At 37.4% G+C, this 21581-nt stretch overlaps 1 protein-coding gene across 1 annotated transcript in view; it reads left to right on the forward strand.

Annotated features, from left to right (window-relative positions):
* Positions 1-14760, forward strand: part of PALMD (palmdelphin) — a 49381-nt gene extending 34621 nt beyond the window's left edge. Inside the window, exons 4-8 of the mRNA XM_015073831.3 lie at positions 6547-6661; positions 6800-6833; positions 6952-7065; positions 8668-9765; positions 14399-14760. Coding sequence (XP_014929317.1) covers positions 6547-6661; positions 6800-6833; positions 6952-7065; positions 8668-9765; positions 14399-14442 — 1405 coding nt within the window. The 3' untranslated portion in view covers positions 14443-14760. The remainder of the gene's footprint in view (positions 1-6546; positions 6662-6799; positions 6834-6951; positions 7066-8667; positions 9766-14398) is intronic.
* The last annotated feature ends 6821 nt before the right edge of the window (positions 14761-21581 follow it).

Genomic DNA, 21581 nt, shown 5'->3' on the forward strand with positions numbered 1-21581 from the left:
CCAAACTCAAACAACCAAAAAAAAAAAAAAAAAAAGTGACAAAGCCTTCACTTTAATCCTGGTCACACTGACTTGTCCACTAAGCAGAAAAATGCCTAGTATAACAAAATTACCCTAATGAATACCAGGACAGAAATATTACCTTTGTATATAATGGGTCAGCACTTTTACATGTGGCCAAACCCCAGCTACGATTTCAATCTTCTGTTTCTTTATTATGATAGGAAGTAAGAAATCCTTTTATACTGATGAGCAAAATGAGTGTTGTGTCTAGGTTCATAAGAACCCATTTTTTAAAGTTTTGTTCCCATAGTGGTTAATTAGAAAGTTGTTAACAGCTCAGGGTCTGTCAGCAGAGATTTGATTTCGAATTCTGTCCTGCCACAAGCTACCTGTAAGCCTCCAGGCCAGGGGGCTATCAAGGTGCCCAGCTTGCTTCTCTGTCAAATGGAACTAATAATGGTACTCACGGGGGTTGTTGGAAGGACTAATTAGGCCAATGCCTCATATGGTATAGATACTCAATACATTTTAAATGTTGTTATAATTGCTAGCAAGTAAAATGATGGAAGGTAGAACATAACTCTTCTGAGTCCTGGCCTTTTTGGCCCCAGTGGTAAACTCCATTAGATTGTTAGTCCTTGTTAACTCCACCAAAAACTGAAAGAGATAAATGGACACTTAGCAGCAGAAAAATTGCCTTCTGAAATAACCCCTTCTTGGTGCATCCAGCATTTATGTGCTGTCCTTTTCCTAAGACAAAAAATTGCATGTTGGAATTGGATTGGGGACATTATCTCGTGATGATTAAGGGAGGTTATTACTAGAACAGTGCATGAAATGAAAGCTACCTGCTTTCACATAGGGAGCTGTTGAAAATAACCCTATTTTTCTCCAGCAAATAGGCAGGGAGAAGAAAGATTCCAATAATGGATAGCATTACAAATCCTTTTTCATGTACTCTGCTTATCTAAATTGGCACATGATGTCTGCCCACCCTCTCTCAGAAATCATGAAAGGTGCTAACTCATCCATCAGGCCCCGCCTAACAGCCCAGGAGGCACCAAGAAGGATATTTCTCTTTCTCTGCTGCCTGTTTCTCGTCAAACTGAATCAGCATTTCTGGGAGCTCAGTTCCCATTCAGAAAGGTAATACCTTGTAAAAATGGGCATGGCAGCACTTATGGAAATTCTAACCCATCAGCTGAGAGATAAGCAGGTGAAGGTTAGAAAGTTATTCCCTAGTGACCTCGCCAAAAGCTTTCCATGTAAAAAAAATAGTTTTACATACATATTTTTATTTTTATATATACAAAACTAAAGTTTTATATAAATACACATATGTATGTTTATGTGGAGGTGTATATGGATGAATATACATACAAATATATATACATACACATGCACAAATATGTATACATATACATGTATATGTATATACATACATATACACACAGATAGTACAGATATATGTGTATATATATATACACAATATACACACACACACATAAATATTCCCCAATATTTCACTTATACTTGCTAATTTTTTCTCTCTACTCAAAGCTTTTGGAAAAGGATTACATATGAGTCGCTAATTTAAGCCCTGAATTTTTCTGAGCTTTAAATAAGAGTTGAGTATCCTCCTAACTATGAAGAGTCACTGAGCCAGAAAAAGAAATTAATATAGATATAGATACAGAGAAATTTGAAAAGGAAGTTAACCCAAATGGTAATATTAAATAAAAATACGGATGATCAAATTTATTCAACAAATAATAGTTTGGATTCCATATTAGGTAAATGAGAAAAGAGAAACAAGGAGGAAAAAGTAAAACTATCAGAGAGACAGATATTTTAAAAATCCCTTATGAAGCATGTATCAAGTACCTACTATACCAGCTGGGCATTGTTTTAGGCTTCCCAACCTCAGCGCCATTGACATTTTAGGCCAGATAAGTCTTTGTTGGGCGACTGTTCTGTGCATGTAGGATGTTTAGCAGCATCTCTGGCCTCCACCCACTAGGTGTCAGTAGCAGTCCTCAAGTTGTGACAACCAAAATGTCTCCAGCACTGCCAGATGTCCTCACGGGGAAATCACTGTCAGTGAGACCCACCATGCTAGAGATACAAAAATAGTGCCTATGTACCAGTTGCAATTTTTATTTTATGTTCCTTAAGAACAGGCAATCCTCAAAAACTTGGCACATTTTCCAGGGAGGAGGCACATTTCCTCCTCCTTGGTGTGGAGGTTGTTAGACCTCCTCTTCTTCCATTGCCGGACTGCCACCATGCTTTCCCCTCTCAGTTCCGACCCTGTGAGGGGGAGGCTGGCCAAAGCCAGTTCCATGCTCTGTTATTCTTTCCTGGGTTTCCCATCACTTCCACTGGCATTCTGATCTGTCAGAATGCTTTTCTAGAACAACAAATGTGTAGCATTTATCTTTTGATCTTATTTATATTGTCCGTAAATAATATATAGAAGTATCAAATCAACATATAAAAATAGGATATAGAGTTTTGCATTTGAGTGAGAATTTTAGGAAATGCTCTGTATCACTAAGCATCTCCTGTAGAGATTTGTGATTCTAAGTAATTAGCACCAAAAGGATTCCTTCTTATCCTGTGTAACAGAGAGCTGGCTGTAACTAAATGATAAAGAAGAGAAAGGGGGTGTTTGTTTGTTTCTGTTTGGTTTCAATAAACATGCCTGATATGTCATTTGACTGCAACCTCATATTAATGCATCTTTCACCCAGTGACTTGAAAACCTTCAAAAACATTCATTAGCAGATACTTTGATGAGGTTAGCAGACTTTCAACCTTGTATTCTTACCATATTAGTCTAAAGACATCCATGAGAATCATATGGCATTACACTACCCATGGGCCTCTCTACAGAGGAAAACAACTATAAATACCAGTGCATTTCTAATTCCCTGAGATGTAATTGGCCAAACAGATCAAGAATCTATCTCTGTGCCCCAGCTATAGAAAGGAGCAGAAACTGGAGGAAACTAGCTTTTGCTGAGTGCATGCTATTTCTTTAATTCTTTATTAAACCCTATGAAGTAGTAACATTGCCCAGATCTCTAAATGTTTAATTTTTCCAGGATTCAGTCCTTGGAAGCCCTGACTTTCTAGGAAATCTTATCCACGCCTATGGCTATACATACCAACTCCCAAATTTACATTCAAACCCAGACTTCTCCGAGCTCCCAACGTTTGTGTCTGTTTTCTCCAATGGTGATAGTCACCATTGACTATCTCGAAGTTACCACATCCAGCACCACTCTCTTTCTTCTCCCTCCCAGATTTCTGTCCGAGCAATTAAATTCACATCTTTCCAATTATTCACAAACATCAGACTCACCCTTGACATCTCTCTCTCACACCCCACATGTAATGTATCAACAAATCCTGGCAACTCTTCCTTCAAAATATTTCCAGATTCTAATCGCCTCTCACCCTTCTACCAGCAACCCCCATGAATTAAGCCATCTTCTGTGAAGTGTTACAACTACTGACCTCCGTGGTTTTCCCCTCCAACCTATTCTCCACACAGCAGCCAATGTGATTGTTTAAATTTCAGGTCATGACATGTTTTGTCTTCTGCTCAGTATTCCCTGTGGTTCCCTAAAGGCCTTACCATACATTAGGCCCCATATGATCTAGTCACCTGCCACCTCTCTGACTTCATTTCTTACCACTCTGCTTATTCCCCGTGCTCTTACCCTGAGTTTTGTGGTTATTCTTACCTCTCCAGAAAGCACTTCCCCTACCACCCTCATGTACCCTTCTCTCGCTTCCTTCATATCTCTGCTCAAATGACGCTTTGTCAAGTAGCCCCTCCCTGACCACACTGTGCAAACAGTGCCTCCTCCCCAGGCACTCTTCATCCCTTTACCCTTATGTTTATAGTCCTTATCCTACTTTATCCTACTTTTTAATGGAAGTATTTTTCTTCATAAATAAATGTGTGTATATGTATTTACATATACATATGTAAATATGTATATACATTTGCAGGAGTTGGCAAACTATGACCCAGGACAAAATTTAGCCCTGGCCTATTTCTATATAGCCACAAGCTAGGAATGGTTTTTATTATTATTATTATTATTAAAGGGATGTAAAAGGGAAAAAAAGATAAATAAGCAAAAGAAATTGTATGTGTGGCCTGTAAAGCCTAAAATTAATTAATTTTTAATGAATTAATTAACTATCTGGCCCTTTATAGAAAAAGTTGCCAGTTCCTCTGTTAGTGTATTGTCGGTGTCCTCCCACTAGAATATAAACTTCTTGGGGCCAGGAATTTGTTTGGTTTACTGTCATATACCTAGCACATAGGATTGTGCCTGCTACAAAATAGATGCTAAACAAATATTTTTCATGAACAAATGAATAAATGAAATGAATGAAGATAATGAGCCTTAGCAAGGTCTGGTGACTTGTCTAGGGTCACACAAGAAGTTAGAAGATGAACCAGTATTCAAACCCAGATCCATCTGGTTCCACAGCTGAATCCTGCAGTCTAAAAGCTGCTTGCAGCAATGATATAATCATCCTTGTTTTCTATTCAAAAGATCCTCATTAGACTGTCTCTAACATGCTGTTGGATAAAGGATCCCGTGAGACAGGGCATGGAAGGAGAAAGAGACACTGTGTGTGGTAGAAAACCTTTAATGATTATACCATAATAATACATATCTGATATCAACCATATTCAATGTGCTCATATACATCATCTCTTCTTAACTTCACCAAATTTCTGTATAAAATTTAAGGCAGGTACCATATTCTCATTGTACATGTTATAAAACCGAGTTTCAGGGAGTTTAAAGGAATTGGTTGTCACAAGCAGTGAATAGCAGACACAGAATAATCCAGATCTATCGCTTTTAGTATGGACCTTTCCATTCTACCAACCAACATATATCCCCACAACTCTACTGATGGACAGATGTGCTACCATGGATGGAGACTGATTTTAATAGAATGTCAGTCACACCTCAGTAACTTCTAAGAAACCCGAAGTACTATATTTTACTTGGAATTCTATAACAGGTGAGAAAACTTCTTTAGTTACAAATGGCCAACTACCAATGGCCAGCAGCAGCAGGAAAGTCAGAACTTTGAAACTGTAGCAATGAGTGGGAGAATGGTCAGGCAGACCACACCTTGGGCTTTTACTGGTGTGACAATAACACAATATTTTTAAAAATTTTTTTAATGTTTATTTTTTGAGAAAGCATGTACATGAGGGGGGAAGGGGCAGAGAGAAAGGGAGACAAAGAATCCAAAGCAGGCTCCAGGCTCTGAGCTGTCAGCACAGAGCCTGTCGTGGGGCTCAAACTCATGAACCATGAGATCATGACCTGAGCCGAAGTCAGACACTTAACCATCTGAGCCACCCAGGCACCCCAATAGCACAATATTTTTGCACTGCCAAATCCATAACCATCTTAAAGAAGGAAGCCAAAAACTGACAATTATCATAGCAGATGCTAATACCCATGGCTATCACCTCCTGGACTAGCTGCTCTATCTAATCAGCCATCCTCTGAGGCAGCTGACTTTACAACATAGAGTATTTGGCTGAGAAACTACATGTAATCCATGGCAGCCAAGGGTCAGCCTTACTAACTGCATGAATGCTAGTGGCTGTATGTTTTTATAAAGGAAGAGGTCACGACATCACACCCCGATGTTAACTTGAATCTGACAAGCAGCTGCACTCTGGTCAAGATTCCAGGTCAGAATGTTTGCAACAGTCCAATTTCAAATGGCTCTCTCTTGGCCCCAATAAGTTCCCTTACACTTCATTAGGCCATGTGTGTGTTTTTTTTATTGTTGTTGTTTTGTTTTTTGTTTTTTGTTTTTCAGAAAATGTAGCCTCTATAAACAGCAGCATCTGAGGCCATCATACTAAGTTTTGTCCGTTTCTCATCTCTCCACCCTATTCACTACAGTATGTCACAATTCTTAGGAAACTGTGACGTTAAAATGAAGTGTCATTTTCAATGTTAGGATATACAGGGTTTTGGAAGTGATAGTTTTGATTATTAAATTAAGTCTAATAATTATAATCTTATAAAGTGCTGATTAGCTACAAAAAAATTATTATAATGTTTTGTCCAAATAATATGGAGACTCAGGTAAGAAAAATCGGTAACCTAGGTAATAACTACAGATGAACCATACCTTGTGGCTCAACTTCAAACTTAAGTCTCTTTATAAAAGAAATTTCTCTATTTCATTTGGAAATAACATTTGTAATTGCAAAGAAGAAAATGAGGCAAGGTTCAAATAGTTTACCTAAGGAAAAAAAAGATGTCTGTTTTAACTTGAAGACTGTTACATCAAAGTCAGGTGTTATGTACCTTCTATGTACTAAATCTGATGGTTAGTGTAATGCTATGTTCTTAAAAGGTATCTGGATATTTACATGCAATATTCCAAGGAAAGTTTATATATGGAGAAGACATATTTGGGAACTCTACGTTTGTACTGTCGTAAGCAGTAAAAAGTGCATCTTTCTGTTGTCAGACTTGAGAAGGAGATCCAAGATCTTGAAAAGGCTGAGCTGCAAATCTCAATCAATGAAGAGGCAATTTTGAAGAAACTGAAATCAATTGAGAGGACAACAGAAGACATAATAAGGGTGAGCATTAACATTTAAAACTATAAGTCCCTCCCAGAATGAGTCTACAAACAGTATATAATTCTTCAAACTATATCCACATTTAGAATTTGTTTTAAACTGAACTGTTTTAATCATGGAGAACTCTTTTTCTTATAGTCTGTGAAGGTGGAAATGGAAGAAACATCAGAAGGTATGTTTTTGAGCAGTCTATTCTATGTCTAACTACATTTTTTAATAAACCCACAGAAATATTTCCCATTATTGTAAATATATTCTAAATGTATTTTGAATTAATATTAATTTTACAGAGTCAATTGAAGACATCTATGCTAATATCCCTGACCTTCCAAAATCCTATGTGCCTTCCAGATTAAGGAAGGAAAGAAATGAAGGAACAGAAGATGATGAACAGAATAGAAAAGGTACATGAAAAATCTGTATCCAAAGGCAGGTTCTCAAATTCAGATTTTATAATGTCAGATATTAACAACCTGCTGTTACATCTGATGCTTCAGGTTAAGCAACAGTCCATTTTATAAAGTTCCATGAGGTATCTGAGTCACTTGCATAGGTAGGGATAATGGAGTTATAGGGACAGAGAAGATAAAGGATTGAGAAAGACAAACTCTTAAAAGCAAAGCTCCCCTGCTCAAAAATATCTCCCCCCAAATATTCCATCTAGTAGGCAACCTCTGAGATTACTAAGATCCTTTATGAAAGTAAAAATATCCCTTGGGAAAGTTAGGCATTATTTACCCCCATGTGGAATGGTTTTCATAAAACTAATACTTCCAAGACTCCAGAAAAAATGAAGGCTTGTATGGGGCCAGAGAGGGAACCTTTGAATTTCAGACCAGAAAAGGAAGCTACACTCTATAAGCAGGTAGCAGTCATTCATTTAAATATTCAACAAATATTTAGTGACCACATACTACAGGGCAAGCTCAGTTCTTGCACTAGGAATACAGTAGTGAATAAAACAGCAAAAATCTCTGCCTTCTTGGAGCTGACATCCTAAAGGAGAAAACAGACCTAAAATTAAGTAAATAGATTAAAAATACCAAATTAGGCTGTGAAAATACTAAAGAATAAAACAGAGGTGGGGGACATGGAGAGTGGGAATGGGGAGGGTTGCAGTTTTAGTTGGGTAGCTGGGGGGAGCCAAGAACCACCGGGCTACCGAGGAGGTATGAAATCAAGATGGGTCCAAAAAGGAAAGTGGGAGGCCAGAGCAGAAGCCAAAGCACTGCCACATTGTAATTGGGCCCAGATTCCTAATAGTTCTTAAAACTCCAGTCATGAGGAATTTGCCTGCGCCTTGAAGCAGGGCTCATCCACGCAGTGCTCTCCAGTTCACTTGCTTCAGTTCAGCTTATATTGCTCTATTTTTTTCCTCCTACTTGAAAATTGTAATGAAAGAAACACAAAAAGAAGGCAGAAGGAGAAGCATGTGATTCTTGCCTTCCTCCTCCCTCTTCAATACCAGTTCTACATTTAAACAGCTTCCCTGCTGTGAAAACTTTAGAACACTCCTCTATGATTTCAGCAGGCTGCTGGCCCACACAGCAAGGATGTGACTTAATAAAATATACCGTGCTAGACCTTTTACCTGCTGTAATGCCTGGTGCAACCCATTCTTCCTAGCTAACAAAGAGGTCTGACTCCTCCCATTGGATAATGTAAGAGTGCGATCTGTCTTGTTGGATTTATTAGTTACAAAGAGGATATTTTTTGGTTTCCCAAAGGAATCATCAGCTTCTCTTCTCCAACCAGCTTTTCAGTCCCATTTTTTCAGTAATTCCATACATCCTTACATAAAAACCTAGGTCATTACGGTGCTGGCCTTTACATTGATTGACCTTATACAATCAATGAATAAAATCAAAAATTTTAAAAACAGACAACAGCATCTCACATGAAAGAACATCAAAGGGTATACTTAACATAAAAATACATTGTGAAAGCAGGCTACTGTATAAGAGAAAAAGTTAACTAAATCAAAGATCAAATTTCTCTCCTGACAGCTTTGTACGCCATGGAAATTAAAGTTGAAAAAGACTTGAAAACTGGAGAAAGTACAGTCCTGTCTTCTATACCTCTCCCATCAGATGACTTTAAAGGTACAGGAATAAAAGTTTACGACGACGGGCAGAAGTCAGTATATGCAGTAAGCTGTAATCATGGTGCAGCATACAATGGCACCGATGGCCTGGCACCAGTTGAGGTAGAGGAACTTTTAAGACAAGCCTCAGAGAGAAACTCTAAATCTCCAACAGAGTATCATGAGCCTGTATATGCCAATCCATTTTGCAGGCCTACAACTCCACAGAGGGAGAAGATAACTCCTGGACCAAATTTTCAAGAAAGGATAAAGATGAAAGCTAACGGACTAGGTAATGATATGAATGAATCTGTATACACTATGGACAATGGACTTTCAGAGGAGAGGGACAACAGCTTCAATCATATCAGCCCTGTTCGACCGATACCTCAACCCCGATCAATGACTCAACAAGCCAAGGAGATGCCCGACACCCTACAAAAGAGGCTGATGACTCCTTGGGAAGAATCAAATGTGATGCAGGACAAATATTCACCCTCTCCAAAGGCAAGAATGAGTCCCAGCGAAGCAATAGCTGGGAAGCCAAAATACCAGGATTCTTCTCCTACTTGCCAGGAGGATGAGGAAGATATCAGATACAATATCGTTCATTCCTTACCCTCTGACATGGCTGATACAGAACCCGTGACAATGATTTTCATGGGCTACCAGCAGGCAGAAGACAATGAAGAAGAAAAGAAGCTTCTGACAGGGTATGATGGGATCATCCATGCTGAGCTGGTTGTGATTGATGATGAGGAGGAGGAGGGTGAAGGAGAAGCTGAGAAACCATCCTACCATCCTGTAGCTCCCTACAGTCAGGTTTACCAGCCTGCCAAACCAACACCACTTCCTAGAAAGAGATCAGAAATTAATCCCTATGAAAACACAAACCACAAATCTCCACACAAAAATTCCATATCCTGGAAAGAGCAAGAAGAAAGCTTAGGCAACCCGGTTCAACATTCTCCACTTGATGTTCAGATAGCTGGAGATGGGACTGAGGACCCGTCCTTAACAGGTAATGAAAATAACAAGGCTTGCCACTGCTGTTTAATCGTGTGACAATCTTCCTTTTGTGTTAACAAGCCCTCTTGCTTTCAGCTTTTTTTGACCACCTCATAGAATAATACACACTAAGGGTTTTTTTCTTTTCTTTAATTAATAATGATCTGATTAAGTCACTTCAAAAGATAAAATGAAAAAAAAAAAAACAGTTGTTGCCTTATTTGGATATTGCATTGATTGACCTTAGAAACTTGAAGTCTGTCTTCTGTCACAGTACGGTACTGCTTGTGAATGTATTTGGATTACTAATATACTGAATCATCTATATCATATCTTTTCCCACCAGAATCTGATGCCAGCTACTTGTTTGTGCCTGTTATTTAAACTTCTTACTTAAGTTAACAAGTTGCCTTAATTTTGCAAGAAAAAACAAGAAACAAATTTTATTCAGTGTGATATTTTATTACTTTGCTATATCTCATTTCCCTATGCTTTTATAGTTTAACTTTATTTCCTTAATTTTTCTACATTTTAAAACAGAATGCCAATTTCTCTTGCATTATCTATAACATCTAACTTTCCATAGTCTTCCCTAACTTAGCAATTTTTTTTCTATTTTTTTCTATTTTCTATTTACACTTCTCGGTTTCTATAAAGTTTTATAGCTATCTAGCTTTTTTAGCATTAAATGGAAAATTACACTTTTTTCTACAAAAGTGACAGCTCATCAATTTTAAATTCCTTGTTATCGCTTGAATATCATATTCTACTTCTCATTTATAAAAAAATAAATAAGATTCTGACAAAATTAATTATAATAGCTCTACTTAACCTTAGCTAAAGACCTAAGTCAAATTACTCAGACATATAGGTTCTGAATGTGTTAGTGGGATGATAATTTTAAATGTTTCTAGTGGAAAGATTCTCATTAAAAAGCAATAAATGTTAAGCTCCAGCTAATTCAGCAAACAGAACTTGATAATTCTATAGAAGTGTGGTAGTACTTGCACAAGTGAGGAAGTGTTCTTTTGCAACCCATAAGCTAAATTTTGGGTTGACAATAACACAAGCAAATGGGCCTCTTCCATTCTTTTAAGTAGTTAAATTAGGCATACCAACCGAAATTTTAATTATCTGAAGAATTTCTAACCTGTTGGTAAGTGTACACTTACCTTTCTAAATCAGAGCTGTGTGATACATCCCCACAATGAAAACCTGCTAAAACTAAAAGTTCCTTTCCATTTTGAGAATGAGTTTTGCTTGCTAATAAGATTTTGTGAATTAAATTCATTTTTAAAGGAACAACACAGTACGGGTGCCTGGGTGGCTCAGTGGTTAAGCGTCTGACTTCGGCTCAGGTCATGATCTCTCAGTTTGTGAGTTTGAGCCCCATGTCGGGCTCTGTGCTGACAGCTCAGAGCCTGGAGCCTGCTTCTGATTCTGTGTCTCCCTCTCTCTCTGCCCCTCCCCTGCTAACAGTTTGTCTCTCTCTATCTCTCAATAATAAAAAAATGTTAAAAAAAATTTTAATATAAAAAAAAAGAACAACACAGTAGACTTAGAAGAGAAGGAACACATTGATTATGGTCAAGAATAGTGACATTCCCTACTATAAAATCTTCCATTTTTGCACTTGGATGTTAGCCACCTCCTCCTGAATGCCCCTATTCCTTCTTCCCTACCCATGTCAACACATTTACCCCACAGAAAAAGACAGGAAGTGACTAATGTTTCCAGACAACACTAATCATGCCACTGAACTAAAATAATGAAAACAGGAAGAACTTTTCCAGACAAAGTAACAATACAAAGTTCTGTACTATCAATCAAAGCCTATTATAAACAGAATGCTCCAAATTCCTTGCCTTCCATCATGATATTGTTTTACATTCCTGTTTTCCAATTCAGTGCATGGATTATAGAGCTGCTATATTTTTAAATGGGTTTTTTAAATAAGCACATCATACTGACATATGCTCTCACCCCCAGAAGGCATTCCCATACATAGAATATATAGCCACCTATGCAATTCAATTTCACAAGCACCACATAGGTTGAGCTTCTCCCCTAAAACTGCAAAAATGCTTACTGAAATACTTGAAAATCCATCATTTCAGTCAATTTCTTTACTTATGGTATAGGTCACCTACTAAATATAAATATTCTTGGAAAGCCTAATAGTTAAGAATTATTAGTCTCTTTTTTCTTAGTGTAAATGTTGTTATGAGAGCCTTATCTAAGAGCAATTTTGAATTAGGAAAAGAGCACAAAGGAGTAAGAAAGAGGGGAGAAAGTGAAGATCCAAATGTCTCAGTCAAAACTTTTGAACGGGTGAAGTCATGACAAGAAAATTCAGCAAAGTCCATTGGCTAATGTAAATATAAAATGGTCATGTTCTAAAGTATAGCTTAATGCCACACACATCCACCAGTGAGTGGCCCCAGTGCGCTTTTACTGGGACTCCTCTACTATTCCCACCAACTAGGCAGCTGGCTTTCTTTGATAGTCCTTGCCAACCTCTTCTTGTACTCCTAGATCTAGTCACCCCTCTTAGATATGTCAGCATCACTTCAGGATGATAGAGGTGGGGGACCTCAGCTCCAAGGGATTCACATGCTACTAGTGTCAAAATTGCCAACCTGTGGCAATCATTAGGAAGCAAGGAATGCTGAGTGTAAGGAGGCAAGCTCTCTTCCACCACGTTCAACCAACCAAAACTATATGTCTGAATTGCTGTGGGGAGAGCAAGTAAAGATCAGAAAAGAGCAGAAAGGAGGAATAAAAAGGGGAGCTGAGGGCCCAGATTTTTTTTACCTGCTACACCTGCCTACTGTCAACATGCTCCAGCCCTACACATCCACTTGAAACTCACACCATCTACTTGCCATAGGCCACAAGAAAAAATAGCAGACAGTTACAATCTAGAATTCTTTTTTTTACCCCTAAAGAAATGGGACAGTGAGCTACTGGATTACCTCACTCCTGAGGATGTGCACATCCAGGATGTCTTTCAAGAACTTCACTGAATGTCCACAGCACCAAGGCTGTGCCTGATTTACTGAATCTCAAGTTGAGGAGTAATTGTAAAGAGGAAGACTTTGTCCCTGCCTTAAAAGATACCTTTAAAAAGTCCCTTAAAATGGACTTTTCCCCTGCTCTCTTTTTTTGGTATGGCCAAGGCAGAGGTCCATAAAATCCAAGAGTAGAAAATATAAAGCCTTGCTTTCTGCCTTCAGTTCACTTCCTGCTGTTGAAGTATAGGCATCTCCTTAGGCTTGACCATCCAACATCTCCCAGCAATAGAGACCATCCTCTTGGCTACAGAGCAAAGGTAATTCTCTCAGCTAGCCCTAAATTCAAGGAAATATTCTTGACCCTGACACTAGAAATGATCATTCTCCTTAAGGTTCCATGGGAAATAATGCTCCTTGACTTCATTTAAATGAAAACATTTCATATAAGTAGAATAACAATAAAAATTATCATAGTCTTTTTACATTATTGGATCCCCCATCACTTCTCATATTTGTAAAAAAACAGCTCCTTAGAGATGGGGTCATTTCATTGTTAATAGACAACTAATATATGACCAGAAAATGAGACACATGTCTTCCCTGTTATATTTTTTTCATTAAATAAAATCTTGCAATCAGTTAAAGAGCTGGCTCTTGGGCCATATTACACATGAATATAATGATCAGTGCCTTGAAAGCATCTTTCAATTTTTGGAATATGACTGAGGCAGTATACTTTAAAGTCCTAAATATTAAGGACATGATACCAGAACATCAGAGCAGTGTTGTGAATTCTAAATCTACATTTAAAAAAATGGTTTCTACTTCATATTTATTATTAGCAATGGAATATGCTTAAAAGGTATACTGTCATTTGAAAGTATATCTTTTTTTAAGTTTATTTTGAGAGAGAGAGTCCAAGTGGGAGAGAGGCAGAGAGAGAGGCAGAGAGAGAGAGAATCCCAAGTGGACTACGCATTGTCAGTGCAGAACCCAATGCAGGGCTCCAACTCTTGAACCATGAGATCATGACCCAAGCCAAAGTCAGACACTTAATGAACTGATCCATACAGGTGCCCCAAAAGTATACTTATAACATATCTTGACAAAGATATAATTTTATAATTATTCCAACTCTTAATTAGTGGTTCACATTTTTTCACTCACAAGAAATTTGTTTTTGTCATTCTATATCCAAGAATGGAGCCCCTTGGGATAACCAACTTTGATGACCTAAAAGATAACTCAATCATGAATTAAAGTCATGTTTTTAGTTTTAGTAGTGCATAGCTCAGAAATATGACAAAACATAGTCACTGACATATAGGAATTTATCTAAGGCTAATAGTGAAATTGTGCACTAATCCTATATTTACTCAACTTATGCTGTGTTTGCCTTACTAATTTTTCTAATCTTTATAGAAATAGGTTCCTTCTAGTTCTGAACCTGTTTCAGTCCTAAGTTAACCATAGCTTATTATTTCTACTATCTTTTTGTGCTACTAAAACAATGCTCACATTATTGGATAAAATCATCTGAGGTATGTTTCAAACTTTCCTGCATTCTATGAAATGGTCATTTAGAGTGAAAACTAAAGCTTTTTTTATAACTTTTTTTTTTTCAATTTTCAGCTTTAAGGATGAGAATGGCAAAACTGGGGAAAAAAGTTATCTGAGAGGTGTATCATCTACCCAAACATCCTTTGGAGAAGAACCTAAGAAACATTTGCCAACTTCCCTTCTGGATATTTTGTTTCTTTTTCCTGAGACTCAAAAAAAGTATAATTATAGCCATAGTAAGCCATGTGGATAAGCAGTAATCATTATTTGTGAAAAATTCCAAAACAGCTAGGGAGAACAAACGCTTAACTTTTCCAGTTACTTGACACAATTTGTTGGGGGTGGGGGCAGAAACCAGCATATTTTTATTGTATTGATACCAAAGCATTTCTAATAAGAGTGTGTTAAATTTAAGAATAAAGTTATTTAAAATAGCCTGACTATGTTCTTTTAATTGACATGGTAATTTTGCTAATACAAAAATTGAAAGATCATAGGAAGCCACTACACCTCATCACAGAATTATTCATCTACAGCTCTAACAAATGAGCATGATATCCCAAGTGAACAAGGCATTAAGACATTCTTCTCCTAAGGACCAGTTGATTTGGTAGAGACTTCAAATTCTTCGCATCCATCCCAAAGGTGCATACAATAATCATCCTCATATTTTGGGACTAGATTTGTAGTATCTTGACAGTCCTCATCACTTTGCATATGATAACTGACATGTTCATTCTTCTTGAAATATTACCTTTTCTTTCATTCAGTTCAGTGTGAACTGCATGGTGCAATGACTGATTATGACCTAAGACTACTGGATGGAGGACTTCACATGTTCTCAAAGAATATAAATCTAGTCTAATGTTTGACCAATTTTTGTATACATGTTAGAATCCTAATATGAAAACTTGATAAGAATGTGTACAGTATGTCATTTCTAAGTATTCTTGCCAAGATGTTAAATCCTAATTTGAAGAAGAATATTCCTATGCCAATTCTCTCCTACTCTGCCTTATTGTACTGCCCTCCACCTAACGCTCTCAAAATCCGTCCTCACACATCTTCCCTGGATCATACCAGTGCATTTTACTCAGGTCCTGCAAGTCCTTCAGTGACTAGTCTGTTTCCTCTCAGAGCAGAAACTGAATTTCTCTTTTGAGGCTATGATGAGACCTTATCTTGGTTACTGGTGTGGAAGTAATGAGAGGTAAAAGAAGCAGATCCTAATGAGGACAAGCTTAAACCTGCCAAACATCAACCTCAGATGGACTGTTTGCAAGGGCAGTTGTTCTATAGCAGGAGACAGCTCCTCTCCTGGAGGAGACTGGGATCTGGGAAATCTGGAGGTTCAAATTTCAGAGACACTTCAACACAAACACCCTATCCAATGGTCCCATTCCTTCCCTCCCATGGCTCTGAGTTTAGCATAAGTGACTTGTCACATCTGCACATTCTTTTGTAGGTCTGCCATCCTTGTGACTAAAGCACTGATTTTTTTTGTTTGATTGTTTGCACACAAGTGTTTATTAGAACACTGCCTGGCACCTAGTAAGTGATCAATAAAGAATGAATTAACTAATGGTTCAGAAAGGAAGAGATGTAGTCTGCAAGGAGGGACTGCGTAATACCAGCTGGCCTCAGGCAACATGAGCCAGAATCTGGCCGGCAGATCTCTGGCCCCTTCCCAAAGGGCATGGGCCAGTGTTGGTGCATAGAAGTGGCCCAGCATGGCCAGAGGATACAGAAGGCTGGAGCTGGTCTTTTACCTATGGGTGAAGCTGAAGCTGCTGTGGAATTGGCTGCCAGGTGGGCAGAGGGGGCCTGAGTACAAAGCTGAAGCTGGTCAGTCCAGGCAGCTAAAGTGAGGCTGTACTATCCCACACACCAATCCACTGACTCCTGTGTTCAGTGAAAAGGAAGGAAAACTGAAAAATGCAAGTGAGGTGCCTTGCACTATTGCCTCGCAGCAGCCCTCCAGCACCCTCTATTGGCAAACCTAACATTGCGTCAACTGGCAAAGGAGAGATGTTTACAGGGTCAGGATCATAAGGTGGGGCATAAGATGGATTTGGAGATGAAGCATTAAATGGTGAAGATAAAGACGAAGCCTCAGGGCTCCTGGGTGGCTCAATTGGTTGAACATCTGACCCTTGGTTTCAGTTCAGGTCATGATCTCCTGGTTGGTAGGATCAAGACCCATGTCGGGCTCTGTCCTGACAGTGCAGAGCCTGCTTGGGATTCTCTCCCTCTCCCTCTGCCCCTCCCCTGTCCTCTTTCTTTCTCTCTCAACATAAACTTTAAAATAAAAGATGAACCATTACACTAACACAGCCCATCCATTTTTCTTTTATCTTTTTCTTTTTTCCCCCCTTTTTTCTAAGTAGGCTTCATGGCCAGTGTGGGGCCCAAGCCCAATGTGGAGCTTAAACTCATGACCTCAGCTGAGATCAAGAGTCAGGTGTTTAACCAATGGAGCTACCCAAGGCACCCTATTCCACCCATTTTTCTACTCAGCTTCCATACTTATCCTTACACATACATTTGAACATTTAAGAAACCAAAAAACAACTGTTTCCATCTAATAAGATGCAACAATCCTTTATACAAAGATTTCACCCTGTCCCTAAAAGGAGACACACACTCTCGGGAGTCACTGTTTCCACAGATAACTACATTAGACATTGTTTTTAAGAACAGTTTTAGATTAACAGAAAGATTGAGAAGATAATACAAAGTTTCCACATACTCCATACCCTCTAATTTCTTACATTAATATGGTAAACTTGTTATAATTAAATGAATCAATAATGATACATTATTAAATCTCATAGTTTATTCAGATTTCCTCAGTTTTTACCTAATGTCCATTTTTTGTTCCAGGATCCCACAGAGAAAACTACATTACTTTTAACTATCGTATCTACTTAGGCTCCTTTTAGATTTTTCTTGTTTTTGATAACCTTGACAATTTTGAAAATTACTGGTCAGGTATTTTGCAGGGTGTCCCTCTATTGCAAATTGTCTGATGTTTCTCTCATAATTAGAGTGGGGCTGTGAATTTTGGAGAAGAAAGATCACAGAGGTAAAGTGACATTTTCATCACATCATATCAAGGGTACATACTTTCAATGATTTATTACTGATGATGTTGCCCTTGATCTCCCAGCTAATGTGTTTGTCAGGTTGCTCCACTGTAAAATTGTTATTTTCTTCCCCTTCGTATACTGTATGCTTTGGAAGGAAATCACCATGCACAGCCTACACACTTAAGGGAGTAGGGAGTTAGGCTCCTTCTCCTTGAAGGCAGAGTATCTATATAAATCACTTCCAAATCTTTTGCACAGATTTGTCTCTTCTTCCCATTTATTCATTTATTTATTTATTTTCAATCATTAATTTAAACCAGTATGGACTCATGAATGTTTACTTTGCATTTGAGTTATAATCCAATTCAACACAATTTGCTGCTCAAATTGTTTCAATTTGGGCCATTTCGGTTGGCTCCTGTATGCCTTTGATGTACACCCATAAATGTTTTGAACATGAGATGTCTTTCCATTTCATTAGATCTTTAGTTTCTTGCAACAATATTTTGTAGATTTCAGTGTGCCAGTCTTCCATTTCCCCAAAATTTATTACTATTTTTTTTAAGTAGGCTTCCTGCCTAGTGTGGAGGGAGCCCAACATGGAGCTTGCGCTCACATTCCTGAGATCAAGACCCGAGCAGAGATCAAGAGTGCACACATAACTGACTGAGCCACCCAGGCACCCCATTCCTATTTTATTCTTTTTGATGCTATTGTAAATGGAATTGTTTCCTTAAATTCACTTTCAGATTGTTCATTGCTAGTGTTTGGAAATGCAATTGATTTTTGTATATTGATTTGGCATCCTGCAACTATAAACTTCTTGAACTCATTTATTCTAATAGTTACTGGATTCCTTAGAATTTTCTACATATATGATAAGGTTATGTCATCTGTAAAAAGTGACAGTTTTACTTCTTCCTTTACAGTCTGGGTCCCTTTTATTTCTTTTTCTGGCCTAACTGCCCTTGCTAAAACCTCCAATACAATGGTGATGCAAAGTGGTGAAAACAGGCACTCTTGTCTCATTTCTGATCTTAGAGGGAAAATGTTCAGTCATTCACCATCAAGTATGATGTTAACTGTCAGTTTTTCTTAGATGATTTTATCCACATTTGTTGAGTGTTTTATATCATGAATTAGTGCTTCTCTTTAATTTTGGCAACTTTTTCTTCATGTGTTTTGAAGTCTGTTGGTAGGCACATACATATTCATGACTGTAGTGTTCTTGATGAATGAATGCTTTAGTCATTAAGAAAGGGCTCCTTTTATCTTTGATAATACTCTTGGGTGGAAATGAATTTATCTAGTACAAACACAAACATTTCAGCCTTCTCATGCTTACTATTTCATGGTAAGCGTCCACTGATTTACTTCAACTTACCAACCTCTTTATATTTAAATCACATCAAGGGTTTTACTTTTTTTACTTTTTTATCAGTCTGACATTCTCTGCTCTTTAATTGGAGTATTTAGTCCACTAATGCTTAATGTAGTTATTACTATGGTTGAGTTTGGGCCTATTTTATTATTTGTTTTATTATTTTTTTGTTTTATTTATTTGTTTTATTATTTGTTCCCTATCCCGTTTTTTGCTCCTATTTTTCCTTTCTTACCTTTTTAAGTTATTTAAATAACTTTAGAATTCCATGTTAGTTCTTCTATTGACTTTTATATATATGTCCTATTTTTTTCTCTAGGAATTACAATATGCATTCTATTTGCATTAGAACTTAGAACTTACTAAGAACATTGCATTATTTTATTTTATTTTATTTTTTAATTTACATCCAGGTTAGTTAGCATATAGTGCAACGATTTCAGAAGTAGACATTTAGCCCATCCCCTTCCCACAATCCCTCTAGTAACCCTCTGTTTGTTCTCCATATTTAAGAGTCTCTTATGTTTTGTCCCCCTTCCTGTTTTATATTATTTTTGCTGCCCTTCCCTTATGTTCATCTGTTTTGTCTCTTAAAGTTCTCACATGAGTGAAATCATATTTGCCTTTCTCTGACTAATTTCGCTTAGCACAATACTCTCTAGTTCCATCCACGTGGTTGCAAATGGCAAGATTTCATTCTTTTTGGTCGCCAAGGAATACTCCATTGTATATATATACCACATCTTCTTTACCCATTCATCCATCAATGGACATTTGGGCTCTTGCCATACTTTGGCTATTGTTGATAGTGCTGCTATAAACATGGGGGTGTATGTGTCCTTCAAAACAACATACCTGTATCCCTTGGATAAATACCTAGTAGTGCAATTGCTGGGTCACAGGGTACTTCTATTTCTAATTTTTTGAGGAACCTCCATACTGCTTTCCAGAGTGGCTGCACCAGTGTGCATTCCCACCAGCAGTGCAAAAGAGATCCTCTTTCTCCGCATCCTCGCCAACATCTGTTTCTGTCTGAGTTGTTAACATTAGCCATTCTACCAGGTGTGAGGTGGTATCTCATTGTGGTTTTGATCTGTATTTCCCTGATGATGAGTGATGTTGAGCATTTTTTCATGTGTCGGTTGGCCATCTGGATATCTTCTTTGGAGAAGTGTCTATTCATGTCTTTTGCCCATTTCTTCACTGGATTATTTGTTTTTTGGGTATCAAGTTTGTTAAGTTCTTTATAGATTTTGGATACTAACCCTTTATCTGATATGTCATTTGCAAATATCTTCTCCCATTCCATCAGTTGCCTTTTAGTTTTGCAGATTGTTTCCTTCACTGTGCAGAAGCTTTTTATTTTGATGAGGTCCCAATATTCCATTTTTGCTTTTCTCTTGCCTCTGGAGACGTAACACTGTATAATTTTAAATAAAATGCAGACATCTTACAACTATATAGGTCTATTATCCCCTCCCATTCTTTACACTAACTTGTTATTATATTACATCTGTATATATTACAAACCCCTTGAAGCAATGTATTTTTCAATTGTTTGCTTAAAACAGACATATTTATTTTAAAGAATTTAAGTAGGAAAAGTACAAAAAGAATTTTATATTTACCAATATTTGCCATTGGTAAATTCATTTGAGTGTTCTTCATTCCATTCTGAGGATCCATGCTCTCATTTAGTATCCCTTCTCTTCAGCCTGCAGAATTTCCTTTTGCATTTCTTATACTGCAAATGTGCTAGCAACAAATTCTCTTAGCTGTCTTTCACCCAAAAAATGTCTTCATTTTGTGCTAAATCTTGAAGGATTTTTTTTTAGATAGAATCCTTGATGACTTTTTCTTTCAACTTTAAAGATGTTATTCCACTCTTTCTGGCCTCTATAGATTCCTATGAGATGTTAGATGTTAACCAAATCATTGCTACCCTATATATATAATCCTTCCTTTTTCTCTTTCTCATTTCAAGATTTGCTGTATGTTTTTTGCTTTCAAAAGCTTGACCATGATATTAAAAAGAATAACTGCCTTTATATATATATATATGATTTTTTTTTTTTTTTTTTTTTTTTTTTTTGCTTAAGTTGTTTTTCTGTATCATGAGTCAGTAAAGTTAAGCCTTTTAACAAATTTGGGAATTTTCTAGTCATTATCTCCTCAGATTCTCCTCTCCTTAGGTAATACCTAAAGATGCCATCATTTAACAGGTCCCTGAAACTCTGTTTAATTCTTTCCCAAAATTTTTTCTTTCTTCTCTTAAAACATGAGACAATCTCTATTCATCTATCTTCAAGTTCATGAGTTTTTTTCTGTGTCATCTCCATTCTGATATTAATTCCCTCCGGTGGATTTTTCAAATAGTTTTAGTTCTTCAGCTCCCCAATTTCTATATGGTCCTTTCATACTGTTTCTATTTCTGTGCATCTTTTTTTATTTACAGCAAGTATATTTTCTTTTATGTCATTGAGAACAGTTATAATAGATGCTTTAAAATCCTTATTTCATGGGGTGTCTAAGTGGCTCAGTCAGTTGAGCATCTGACTTTGGTTCAGGTCATGATTTCACAGTTCATGGGTTCGAGCCCCACATCAGGCTCTGTGCTGACAGCTCAGAGCCTGAAGCCTGCTTCAGATTTTGTGTCTCCCTCTCTCTCCCTCTCTCTCTCTCTCTGTCCCTCCTCCACTGTGCTTTCTCTCTCAAAAATAAATAAATAAACATTTTTTAAAAATCCTATTTCTTGACTCTAATCATCTAAGAAGTCTTAGAGGTT

The sequence above is a fragment of the Acinonyx jubatus genome, chromosome C1 (genome assembly GCF_027475565.1).
Source record: "Acinonyx jubatus isolate Ajub_Pintada_27869175 chromosome C1, VMU_Ajub_asm_v1.0, whole genome shotgun sequence".
NCBI classification, from domain to species: Eukaryota; Metazoa; Chordata; class Mammalia; order Carnivora; family Felidae; genus Acinonyx; species Acinonyx jubatus.